General features: G+C 44.5%; 2 protein-coding genes across 2 annotated transcripts in view; both read right to left on the reverse strand.

Moving 5' to 3' along the window:
- The window catches only part of LOC104374622 (alpha-2-macroglobulin-like), a 416,004-nt gene that overhangs the window by 82,161 nt on the left and 320,362 nt on the right, over positions 1-13,481 (reverse strand).
- LOC147528933 (killer cell lectin-like receptor subfamily F member 1) lies at positions 3,722-10,769 on the reverse strand. Its single transcript, XM_086609826.1, has 6 exons — positions 10,706-10,769; positions 7,319-7,417; positions 5,804-5,935; positions 5,048-5,199; positions 4,278-4,393; positions 3,722-3,851 (listed from the first exon to the last, which is right to left on the reverse strand). Exons 1-6 carry the CDS (start codon positions 10,767-10,769, stop codon positions 3,722-3,724), a joined length of 693 nt encoding a protein of 230 aa, XP_086465952.1.

Genomic DNA, 13,481 nt, shown 5'->3' on the forward strand with positions numbered 1-13,481 from the left:
AGAGTTAAGGTTGCAACCAAAAACACTTTCTACCATAAATGACAGTCTGTGCACCGTTATCTCACACTGCTGCAAAAAAAATGTCATCTAAACAGAGCAAATCCATGAGTTTACCAAGAAAAGGGAAGAGGCAAAAAAAAGAAGGGAAAGGAGCTCAGTGAGCCAGCAGTGGCTGCAGATTGCAAAATGAGTATTTCTATGCCAGGAGCTTCACGTGCATCAGGTGGGACTTGGAGTAGGTGGGGTACAAACAGGGTTAGAAGCCCCTGAGGTGAGTTTCTTTCCTATGCAGGGTTTTGTGGGTTTGGGGGCATGTCAACTCCCTTTAAACTTCAGGTGCATTCCCAAAGACGTTGCTGTGCAGATTATTTATTCTGAGCACCGTGTGTTCCCTTGCATGTTGCTCACCAGCCTGGGCTGTGGCTCCAAGGATGCCATTGCATCTTCCACAGCCAGGAGGAAATGGCCCACCTTTTGTAGGCAGGGTCTAAACCTTAGTTAATTATAATTATATTCAATTCAGGCCAGCTGGGTAATAATAATTGGATGCCATACTTGGATGCATTTTTTTAATGCTAAGCAGTGGTGGGGTGAATATGCGGGTGGGAGAATGTGCTCAGTCTCCCGAGCAGGTTGGTGGGGCATGTCAGGAAGCAGCTGAGTTGTTTTCCTTCAAAGCACTGAAGCAGTGAGCCTCCTGGACAGCTTCCACAGGTGGCATGTGCTGGGCAATGTTGTAAGGTATGTTCTGCTCTTCTGGAACCCCTGACTTGGAGAGTGGCTGGTGGGGAAACAATGCAGTCTGTCTCTCTGCAGAGCATTCGTCTACACAACAGCACACAGTGCTTTGGATGACAGAAGATGTCTCTGCAAGGTGAGACACAGCAGAGGTGCTGGCACAGCTGCAGATCACCCTGGGGTGACCACAGCGCTGCGGTTGAGTGGACACGTCCTGGTTCCATGCGAATACGCTCCGAGGCAGCGTGGTGGATGTGTCCCTGTGGCGCGATGCAGCACTGCACCGGGCCGGCTTACGGGCTGGAATCTGTAAATTTGTCAGGTCTGCTGAGATGTGCTTTGTTCTGCCACGCAGACACAGCTGCCTGCCTTCAGCTCTGGTGGAGACCCTCTGTCTAACCCTCCTGTATGAGCAAGAGTCACCATTTGAGTAGTGTTTCACCCCGTGGGTCTGAGGGCGCTTGGCAAAGAAGGGCACGGGGAAGGGCAGAGGCAAAGGACTTGCGCAGAGTCACCCTGTGGGGCAGGGGGGCAGCTCAGCCCTCCTGCCCCTGGGCACAGCCAGCTGCTCAGGAGGCCAGGCTGAAATGGGTGCATCTTGTATATGTGGGTTGTTGCTCCACAAATTGCAAGACCTGAATCTGGACACATCAGTTTCCTTTTTCCCATATATTCCAGAGACTTCCAGAGGTCCCTTCTTCCCCAATTTATTTGTTATTATGATTCTATAGGTGTTTTTGTTTGTTTGTTTTTTCCTCTGGAAGTTCCAAGAAGCACAGAGGCCCATGGCCAACATGGGATCAGGAGGTACCTTTAGGGCTCACCAGCCCTTACTTGTGGTTTTTCAGCCCAGTTTAGGAAACGACGAGAGCACAATGGGCAATTCCTTCCACAAGCCTCCTCGTGCCCTCTAGCGTTATTTCTTTACAACTACAAGTGTGCGACAGCACATTTTTCCCCAGAAACAAAGTCATGAATTAATCTTGCTTGAAGATGCAATTCCAAGATTCAAAAGCGAATCCTTTCAGTTACGGCTCTGTAGAGCATCAACGCTTGTTCATCCTGGGACAAACTTACATGAAGCTAAGGGATTTCTTCCCAGCTTTCTCTTGAGTAATTCTGTGGGAACTGGACACTGTGCTTCAGTCTTTACAGGTTTTTTTTTTTTTATAAGGACTAGCTAGGAATCCATTAAGAAGATGATGCTTTTTATATTTTTCATAATAGGCTGTATAAAGTTGAGGTAAATATATTCTTGTTTAACCAAATGAAACAGCTTAAACCTCAGTGTAAATGGCGATCCAGATGCCTTGAAGAAGCGGAGTGTGATCCATGACCTGACCACATCCCGTACAAAGTAGTGGCCCCGTTCTCCGTCGCAGGGAGCCACAGTCAGCAGAACTACATGGTACCACCCGGGACGGCACAGAACAGGGAGGAGCTGGATCTCGGCTGGTTCTCTATGCAAGGTCAGCCCTCTGCCAAAACGTGGTGTAAAACCTTGCAGGGGAACAAAGGGACCAAGCAAACAGACTAACGGTTTGCTATGAACTAGAAGGATGACTGCACAGCTTCCAGAGCTGGAAATCAATGACTGGGGAGAAAGCACGTGCTGTTCCACAGGGATGTGCAGCTCGCAACACTAAAGCCCTACAGAATCAGGGCTCCTTAGCCTGCCATTGCAGCTGCAGCATAAAAATCTCATTGTGTCTAATTTATCTGATAATAGATGCGTCAGTAGAGTAACGGCTGCTGAAGGATGTGGTTTTAATGACACCGTACCTATAGAAGCAACACTCAGCTCCCAGGAATCATTGCAATCGTATGCTCTGGTAGGCTCAATGCCTTTAGGAATTGCCAAGCAATCTTCAAAAACTTTTCAACAGTCTGACATGTGGTATAGAAGCCACAACAGGAGAGGTTACTGAACACCAAACCCATCACTTGGTAAACCACATTACTACCGCAGTTCAAAGTGCTGTGGAAGTGTCTCTCAGAGCATTCTTCCTTAACCACTAGAGTTTGGAGCTTGGCTGTACATCCTAGAGTCATCCCTTTAATCATTTTATTGGTTTTTCTTGGCTATAAAAATCAACTGTTATGCAAGTTACGGTTACACATAACAAGGAAGAACTATAGATTACTCTCAGAACTGTAGAAGTTATCTTCAGGTAAGATCAAATTGAAAAGAGCAAACAGTTCTGAGATCTGCTGCCTCATCCTGGTCAGTAGCCTGGAGATGTAGAAGGGTTGCAACACCCATTTTTGACTTGTGAAAAGTGTCTGTGGAGTGGACGAACAAAAGGAAGGCTTATAGCCCTGTAGCCCCATAAATATGATTTTACCATTTCTGGCATGCTGATAGAACAAAGAGATCCTGTCAAGACAACTAAATCTCACATCTGAATTGAAGAGCTATTTATGGTTTTTTTTTAAGTGCCAAATTCTGTAACATAGAATGATGTATGTAATTAAATTTTTTTTGAGAAAATACTAGATCTTGACATTCTCTTGGGTGGAGCTGCACTGTCTTCCCATATGGAACCTCCAGTGGTGAGGTCTGCAGGCTCATTTAAGTGCATAGCACTGTTTATCACCCCTTCATCTGAAAAAGTAGCAGCAGCAACTCTTTGCCTGCTGTATCATCTGTTTGCCAGGCTGGTAAAAAAACTCTCCTTTTACCTGTGGTTTACACAACTCTTAGGCTCTATAAGCTACTTAAAATTAGTAAGCTGCTTATTTTAATAGCTCTAAGTGGCAGCGCATCAGCGTGCACTAAGACACATAGATCTTATACCTTCATCCTGAAAAGAAGAGAGAGACACAAGCCTGAAATCTTCCCAGACTTTAACCACAAATCGAATCACAATGTAATGAATAATCACAATTTAACCATTGCCCCTTCATTTCACATCAGGTATCCTACTCACTGTAAAGTGGTGGAAACCTTCAAAGCCCCTATTCACCTTCACTTTACAATAGCTTAGGTACCCAGGAGGATGGCACTCTTCTTGCAAATCCACTTGTATTTGGAGTGGCAGTTATCAGCATGCATTTCTGTTAATTTATAAGCAGCGCATTTTTCTTCTTTCTTCCTTCCTTTTAGTGTAGAACTGCAAGAGCCAAAGAACACACAGGTTTGAAGATCATTGGAAAAATTTGCTTGCATATACAAAGAGTGAAACTACAAAGACCGGATACTTCTGGCTTTGTGCTGTCATTCTTTTGATTCTCTCGTATGTGTTTAGTAAGCTTCATCCTTTCTCTGTTTCCCTAGTTGTTATGCAGTTGGAATTAAAAAAGCTTACACAGCATAGGCACCAACTAGTTCCTTTTGAAAGCTGTCACGGAATTTCATTTTTCAACTGCATGTTTTGGTTAGAATTCTGTACTGAGAAAAAACAGAATGGACTGAGCTGCCCCAACGGAATATGGGCTCTGCTATCTTACAGCTGCCTTCTCACGGTCTACCGGCCAAACAGTGAGTGGGGAACATGCCAGAGGAGCCAACACACAGATTTACTCCAGAAGGAACCTACCTGTGCCATGGATGTTTGGGGTCATTGAGCCATAGCCATCTTCCTTCCTTCTCATTGAAGCTTAATCCAGTCCAAACAAAGCCTGTGTCTTTGTCCTTCAGTCTGTTTAAGAAATCCTAGAGAGAAGGATGTCTTTGAACTCTCACAATAACGGCACTTCGTAAAACCCCAGTATTGCATAGTGGTAATCACTACTTTAAAACCAGCAAGGCTTTCACGCCCAAAGATTCCAGAGAATGCTTCCAAGCAATTGAGAAGAAAAAAATTAAAAAAACCCCAACATTTCAGATCCTCAACTACACCCAGTGCCGTGGCTAATGAAGAGAGAGACACACTATGGATTGGGATTGGGTCCAAAGAAATGTTTTTTCTATTGCCACAGGCCTGGTACTGTCTTAAAACGCACAAAGTACAGAGAAACAGCTCCCTGCCCCAAAGAAAGGCAACAGCCTTTATGGCAGCTCAGTTCTGAAGAGGTCTGACTTGCAATAAAACACGCAAGAATCCCTCGAACACCAGCTGCTTCGTGCGGAGGTGATCTCTCGGCATATCCCTGCGGCTAGTTCAATGGAAAGCAGGCTACTGGCCTGCTGTTTGATGCAAACGCTTCTCAACACGCAGAGGCCCATCATCAGAGCACTTTCTGCTCACAGGGCCTTCTATGAGCGTACGCGGATTCCAAACGGCTTCCAAAGCTCTCCTTTGGTACGGGGATTCACAAGGGATGACTAAAAGCAACATTTGAGCCACAGAGTGCCTTACAAGCTTACCATTTCAGTCTCGTCCTCTATAACCAGGAGCTCAGATTTTTTTCCTGAGCAATACTTCCTACTGTTCTCCCAGGTGTCACGAGTTTCCGAGTAGAAATAACATCTCCTGTAATGCAGCTTCCAGCCGATGGGGCAGAGTTCACATCTGGAGCCTGCGCAGAGTTTGGGAAAAAGGGATTTTTGTTGCTTCTTGGTTTGTTGGCTTGTTTGGTTTTTTAACAATTGATATCATTATTATAGGCTCCTGCTTTTTCTGTGGCTCTTGAATAAGAGAGGAAAGAAGCTTTAAAGCAGGGACAGGGCAGAAATCGCGGTGGTGTGGCTCATTTTGTGAAAGCACATTGTCTCTGCTTTACGGCGGTAATAAGGACAGTCACTTTTTGATTAGAGATCACTCTGTGCCTTTAAATATTTGAGAACTCTAGGTAATTGTACTAAACATATTGCATGATATTTGGAGTAAAAGCCATGGATAAAATCCTAACTGCTGAAATGACTCGGAGTAGTACAATTCAATGACATCCATGGAGAAATAACAACAGCCTTGAGTAACACCGCTTCACTTTTATTTTTGGCTTAAACTAAAATTTTCAACGGTGGAACTCTAAAATAGATCACTTTATACATCTTTATTAACATAAACATGCTTATTCTGGCATTTAAATTGACCTCCTTCATGCAGGTGTTTGTTTTTATATTAATATTTTCAAGAACTTCAAACCATTCATGCTACCACGAGCGAGACTATTTCCTTACCATTTGTATGCGTGCATAAGCTTTCCTTTAATGCAGCCAGTAAGCTGTTTTCATGAAGATCTTCCTCAAAGATACTGTCACTTTTGGAAAGATTTCTTCTGAGTTTCCACATGTCACTCGATAGCAAGTCACCTGGGCAAGAACATCCAACACTTAATGCAAAGCTTACAAGTGAGCTCTATATAAACCCCATAGTATTTTTTCCTGAAGAATAACAGGAGCTTTAAACTCAGATTGCTCATTTGTCCTCCCAGCTCTCCTGGAAAAGGTAGGTGGAGGGCTGAGCATCCAAATCATGTACATTAAACAAATACATGAGGGGACTGACTTAACCAGGACAGTGACATTACCATTGTGCTTTTGATGACATGGTTTGCAACAGTCGTCTTTCACATAACACAGTTGTGCCTTTGATTTTCCAGTTCCTGAAATTCGTATGGAGCTTCTTTCAGCAAAGAACGGGTTGCTGTGAGAGGGCAGGACTGGCATCCAGAGAAAGGGAGAACGGCTGACTCCACAGGATACTTATGCTCAGAAGTGCTCCTGAATTCCCATTTGCTCCTGGGTTCTCGAGCGATTTTGAAGTCCAGAAGCAGGCTGAACATTGGGACTATCAGGCCAAGATTTTCTAAAGGAGGAAACTAAAACTAAACTCTTTAACAATACTCAGATTCTTGATGGCAACTGAAAACCTTGTTCAACTTGCTTGGCCAGAGAAACTGCAACCCTTCCTCTCTGTCTCCAAGTTCAGGTGCTCAGGGATAACGACACGCATCTGTACTGGACGGCTGAGCTCTGTTTGCACATGTTCAATGCTGGCACTGACCCAGCACTTACACACAAATTCTGTGGACAACGCAAAGGCCACTTTTATAGAGGCACACATTTTTATTTCTGTTTAGAGAGGTCTTTTCCAATTACCTGTACCGTCTTCCAGCCTCCTCTCTCACTCATCCCTGAAGTCCAGCTCACATTCCCATTGCACATGCTGGGGAGGACTGGCTGAGACTTAGGGTAAGCAAAGCCGGGCATCAGGAGGTGAAGGCTGGAGGTGAGGGGAGGAGGAGACAGCAGGGGTTCCAGCTGTACCATGTACCTGGAGCAAGTTCTGTTTCATTACTAAAAGAGTTTTTCAAAACTGACAGACGGATTCTTTGGCTAGAAATTTGGTGGTGTCGTTTTGGGCTGGGATAGCGCTAGTTTTCTGTTTGCTCAGTTTTGAAAAGGAGAAAAGGGACTCTCAGACTGGGGGACTGGAAAGTGAGAAAGACTCCAGTCCTCTTTCTACACCCCAATCACACGTTAGTCCTCTGAAAGCCACTGACTTTCTGCAGATCCACAGCCCCAAAATGCCAGTGAGCACCTCCCACCTTCCTCAAAAACACAACAGTAGAAAGCACACGTGGTCTTGCCATCTCATGGAAATAGTTTGTTTGCAAAGCTTGTTTAAGGATTAATTAAAGTAAAACACCCATTGTCAGGAATTAAAGCAGAACATTTCACTTGGTCACTCACATTGCTGCATCAATGCGATCACAGCTCCCAGAAACACAACGTTCAGAAACGCGGAGAGAGCAGCGAGACAGCGCAAGCCCGGAGAATTAGAGGGAACTTCTGCAAGAAAGAAGAGGAGGTTACAAACACAGCGTGAGATGGTACCCAGGACATCAATCTGGGTTTCTGGAGACATCTTTCAAACAGAACGTCCAACACTGCCACTGTGTCACATGCTTTGTCACAGTTGCTTTTTCCCTTCTGGCTGCTGCCTGCACATCGAGTGGTTCTTACTTCTAATAAACTTTCATTTGCAAAAACTTTTTGGGGGTTTGAATTTTCTCACACTGTCTTGACTGTTTGCCGGCTCATTTGAGGTTTTGAGCAGCACAGCTACTGAACAGTGTCCCCTTCTTCGAAGCAGGGGGATGTCACTGGCAGGTGTCATGAAGACTGTTAGATGTCACAGAAAACAAACATTGCTAAAGAAAACCCCACAAAATTAGTGATAAAGGAAAAACTGAAGTTTCTAACAGTTGCAAAAAGAGAAATATATGTAACATGTAAGAACAAAAACGAGGCTCTAGGGCTATGAACACCAATGCTATCGATCAAGAAAGGACCAGTAGCTTCTCTGAAAATTAAAACTCTGCAGCTCCAGGACCCACTAATTAGTTTTATAATCTGTACATTGGATGACAGGTTAAAGGCCATTAGAAAAGTCATGTTATAATTTGAAGATTTTATTTTTAATTGCATCCTTGATGTTCAGCCAATCCCACCTGAAAAATTACTACAAAATGTGTGAAAAATTAAGTGGTAGTGCAATAACAGAGCTTCTTTGCAGACTGGATGCTTGATTAAGGTCAGTGACTAGAGATGCAAAAATGAGCTTCCTCACAACTCAAAGAAAATTACTTTTAATTAGAATCAGAAAAGCCTGGAAATGCAGTCAGTCATGGTGAATCTTCCTTCTCAATACTACCCAATAATCTTAAAATTTATTCTTGTAGGACTGCCATAATCTTCCACTTCCTAGTGAAACCTGCTGCTTCTGTTAGCTTACTGACTGTACTTCAACATTGCTACATGTCTTGGCACAGAATCACAGAACGATGCCGGCTGGAAGGAAACTCAGGAGGCCATCTAATGCAGACTCCCACATAAGGTAGGTCAGATTAGGACAGGTTTCTCAAGGTCTTTGTCCAGCCAATTGCTAAATATCTCCAAGGATGGGGATTCCACAGCCTTTCCAGGCTCCTGTCCTAATGTTTGACCACCGCCACAGTACAAAAAATTTTCTTGTATCCAACTGTAATTTTTCATCTTCCAACTTGCATCTTTCAATGCACACCTTCAAGAAGAGTTTGGTCCTGTCTTCTCTACACCCTCCTGTTTGGCAGTTAAAGAGAAGATTAAGACTCCCTTCAGCCTTCTCTTGTTAGGACTGCACAAAGCAGATTGTCTCAGCTTCTCCTCCTGCGTCAGTTCTCCAGGTCACTATCTCAGGACTTCTCCTCTGGACTTGCTCCAGCAGGTTGTCAGCGTGCTCTTGGAAGGGGCAGTGATAGAGTCACTATAGGCTGCAATACAGCAAAGCTCTTAAAAATAACTGAGCCATGAAAAGATGTGCTATGATGCCTCAAAGGATTCCTTGGAGCAGGGAGGAGCACAGTTAGAAGTTGTCCAGCTCTGCGGGAAATGTCATGTTAATTTTTCTCCCTCGCTTTCTAACATCAGTGTTTGCAGGAAAATCTTATGTCAATGTTCTTCTAGAAAGAGCAAAGCGCAATACGCTGTTCACTTCGACCAAACTTAACTTCACAGAAAAAAAATTCACATGCAAACCTCAGGCCCAGGAATGAAGTCAGAATGACAGAAGGATGATTTTCCATTTCATGAAAACGGCCATTCTTGGAAGAGAAAACAAAGTGCCAAAATGTTACACCTTGTGGAGAACTTGTTTCTGTAATGGGTAAATAAGCTCAGAAGCACCCCATGGAAGTAGCATTTAGAAGCCGTTACATTTCAGCTGCTGGAGGTCCAGAGCAGATGTGAACCAGCTGTTTGAAAAGTTCTCTGCTTCTACACTATTATTTCAAAAAGGTAACGCATGGAGCTGTATTTCATACCACGAAGCCATGTGAATTTTGTCCTAAATGACAGACTCATCTGCACTAACGCTTTCACTTCATGCCTGGTTTCTGCCTACCATCCTTTTGCAGAGGTCAAACACCTTTTTTCCCTCATTTGTCTGTTCAGCCATACTTGGGAAATGCTGTATCTGTGAGCAGACATCCATAAATAATCAAACAGGTGATCCCCACTGGTTTTCACATCGCCGCCCTACTTAGATGCCAACTACCCGTAAAGAGCAGGCAGTACTCTCCTCCAGCTATGCGACGTGCTATGGTGAAGCATCTGTGTGCTTTGTCCTTCTCGCCCTGTCGTGTCCTGCTACCCGGTCACGCAGGTCGATGATGGAGGACTTCAAACCCGGCTTTGTCACCGTGTGCTCTGCCTGTTTGCGGTCACACACTATCCTGTGCATGAGCCACACGCGCTCGGTCTGACTTTCTGCTTCTTTTAAACACAAATATTCACTCCACTCCACTACAGCAATGTTTTTGTGCATTGCAACAAATATTTAAAGAAAATTCTCAGATAAATAAATATTACACAGTTTATCCTGCCATGCTGACTAACTCAAGTCAGCTCTTGCTTTTTTTTCTGTTAAAAATTGTTCTTAGATAAATGTGCACTGATCACCATAGCTAATTAACTGTTTGGAAACTTGATGTTTAATTTCTCTGAAGACTTGGCATTTATGATCTGAGAAGCTCTTCCCTGAGACACTTAGAAGAAATAAAGTTTAGCAAGGGTGAGCTTAAAAGCCTTCCGGCATAGTGTACTTCCTCCCTTGCTGCTCCTGACACTTTTGACAAAATCCCCAGAAGTTTTTGCAAAAGCTCACTGGACAGTTAAATTACAGTATTAGGGTTTTTGTTGAAATTATTCTTAAATTCTTCTTAGCTGTGATTCCTGAAAACAAAACAAAGCAAGACTAAAAAACCCAACCCAAAACCCTCTAGACAACTCCAAGGGCTGATGAGCCATCAGCCACCGCCAAAGGTGCCGCCAACGACCTCCTTGTAGCTGTCTGCGTCTTGCACGAGACCATCAGCACCCGTGCTCCCCGCCTGCTGGGACCATCACTACTGCATTTTATCTACTGCCCATGCCATGTTTCTGTGCACTGCCTTACATCATCGGCAACTTCACTAACAGCAACTCCAATTTTGGCAGGTTGGAGGTTTATGACAACCCAAACAGAGCTGAAAATAGCTGGAGAGATTTGGTTTTTAGAGAACAAGGCTGAGGGCACAGCGTAAATGTGTATGTGCTCACCTGCCTTGAAGTTTTTCTTCCTCGCTTTGACATTCAGCTCTGTGTAACCCTCTTCATCCTCCATCTCAAGGTCTTTTTGTCACTTCTGCCTACTGAAGACCGTTTGACTGCCAGTGTCAAACCAGGCTATGAGAAATGCTTTGAAATGAGTGAGATAAACAGGAAGGGGACAGCGGATGGTCATTTGTGCTTCGAGCTGAAGCCAAGCAGCAACAGGACTATGAAAAAAACTGAACGGTATAAACTTCGCAGGCAAGTGAACTCTCTTTCTCTTCTTTTTTACTTCCTCTGACAAAATCCAAACCCTTCTAAGATACACTTCTAGCACTGCTTTCTCTCCCATGCAATACCACAGCCTTCAAACACCTTCTCCCAATGCACACACACTCCTGTACGTGGGAGCATGGATTTGAGCGCCTCAAGCCCGTTTCCCTGGATCAACAGACTTATCTCATTTACTTTATGTTAAAACCAGCTGTGTCAACTTCTGTGGGTTTTCCTCAAATGCCGAGAATTGATCTTGCTCTCCCAGAAGAAGTTGTGTGCCTAAGTCTCATTAAATAGCTGGAAAGGGCATTTAAATACATGCATTGATCCTGGATTCTGCTTTGTGCCTGTCCACCTGAGCGGCTGATGGCAGATCTGAGCACCTTAACGCCCTCCATGAGCTGGGGACCTGCGTGGCACGCAGCTGCTGAGGCCGTCTGTCCAGGCTCATGGTTCGCTGTGTTTCAGTTGCGCTTCCGAAGGACAAGCCTGGGCTTTTGGTGCCTGCAAGGGGCTGCTTACTTCTAAGTCACCGTGCAAGGTCTCTTCCAAGCTGGGGATTCTAGCAAGTTCTCGGTGCTCTTTTCAGTGCCAGTCTGGGTATTTCTTTCTCGGAATTGAGGATTCAGTAGAAAGTTGAAAGTGTGGGGTTTTTTTTCTCTGAAATAGTCATACTGATTTCTGGCTGTTGTCAAACTTAACAGGATTCACCATGGTTTTGTTTGGGTCAGGACTACATCTGGGCTGCACCGTTAATGTACCCGTGTAGTGATACATCACGAGAGACATGAATCATCATGTCATTAGCTGTAGCACGCAGTTCAGCACTTAGTGTCCCAAACACTTATCTCCGTTTGGAGCAATATAAATACATTAAGAGCACTAGGCAGAAATTATTCACCGATTTCTTAAACAAAACCTCTCTGATTATTAAGACTGGAAACCAAAGCAACTTCACCTCAGCTTTTGTATCTTGGTTAGCACCTGACAGCCAGGGCCGAGCTGTGTGCAGTACAACCACATACTGCAAAAAAACCCCTTATCTCCAGAGAAGTCTTTCAAACACAAACATACTACTTGAGGCTGCTAGATCAGTATGAAACAGAAGGTGCTGAGTGACCACAAACATATTCTGCTTCTACAAGGTGGTAGTACTTCCCGTGCAGCAGCACGATGCTACGTAACGCTCCCTTGCCCAGTGCAGACAAACCCTTGCAGTGTTACCAGCTTTCTGAACCATTTTCTCAGAAGATACTAGGAAGGTAAAGTTTGAATATTGAATTTTTAACTGTTTTTAGCACAACCCTGTAGCGACTTACATGCTCTGAGCTATAGCTTTTATGCTCACCAGGTGCAACAGCTGGTCAGATAAGAGATGCCAACTCCGAACAAGCCTTGCTTCGCTTAGATTGTTCTGCATCCGTCTCCACAGCGGACACGTGGGACTTACAGGACCCACACTGGAGCAGGTTTATCCTGGAGGACTGCAGCCTGTGGCAGCTCAACGCTGCAGAAGAGGAGCAGTGTGAGGTGGAAGGGGCAACAGAGAGGAGCTGTTACCGAGTGACCCCGTAACTCCCACCCCCTGTGGCATTCCACAAGGAAATCAAGACAACTGTATTTGTTGTCTCAAATACCTCAGCATACAGATAGAACTAAACCTCAGCATTCCTTACTTTTTCCTCATGTCTGCTCTGTTTTCCCTACAAATTTTGGTGTATAACTTCAGAGAATCAATAAGGCTATTCCACTTGCAAGTCCTTTGAACCAGCCTACGTTTAGACATCATGGTTACAGCCAGATGGCGTCCACCTCCGATCCCATCCCTTCTTTTACCTGGACACCGAAGGAAATATCTAACAGTTGTTCCTTGTCTTCTTCAAGGAGAAAGTAGCTGCTCCTACAGGCTACTGCTGACCTGTTGGTTGGACCATACTGCAATAAACCAGTGTTTCTATCCCTCTTCCCACCACCCATGTTATTAACCCCTCCTCTCATCCCCAGAAGATAAACCAGCACTTCCCACTTTCCAGCAGCAGTCCACTTGTCTGCCTTTACACTTGCTGGTCCTGAGGTTCTGACGAGGCACACTAGAGAGCGCTCAGGGACAGAAACGCAGAATATAGATAGGGTACAATTTATAAGGTGGGATACAGGATATCCAGAGCTCAGAATATAGGAATAAAATACAATTTAAGAACCTTGAATACTTAAGTAGTCATCTCTCGGTGTTTTCTTCCCCAGCCAAGTGGCTTTACCTTGACACTGAGAATTTATAATTCACACGGTGACAATGCCCTCGCTCCACGGGTGGAGGTATTCATTTCCCATTTCAGCAGCACATCAACTTTGATTCTAATTGAAAGAAACTTTACTCAGTGAGCCTCTGTGACCTGCAAAATCGGTATCTTTGGGAAGTGCCAGTGATTTTGCAGTGGATCACGCTGTCTGTTCACTTACCTGTAACCAGTGGAGGTGCAAACTCTTTTGATCCCTCTGGATTCCTACA

This window comes from Tauraco erythrolophus, chromosome 4 (assembly GCF_009769465.1).
Source record: "Tauraco erythrolophus isolate bTauEry1 chromosome 4, bTauEry1.pri, whole genome shotgun sequence".
Classification (NCBI taxonomy): domain Eukaryota; kingdom Metazoa; phylum Chordata; class Aves; order Musophagiformes; family Musophagidae; genus Tauraco; species Tauraco erythrolophus.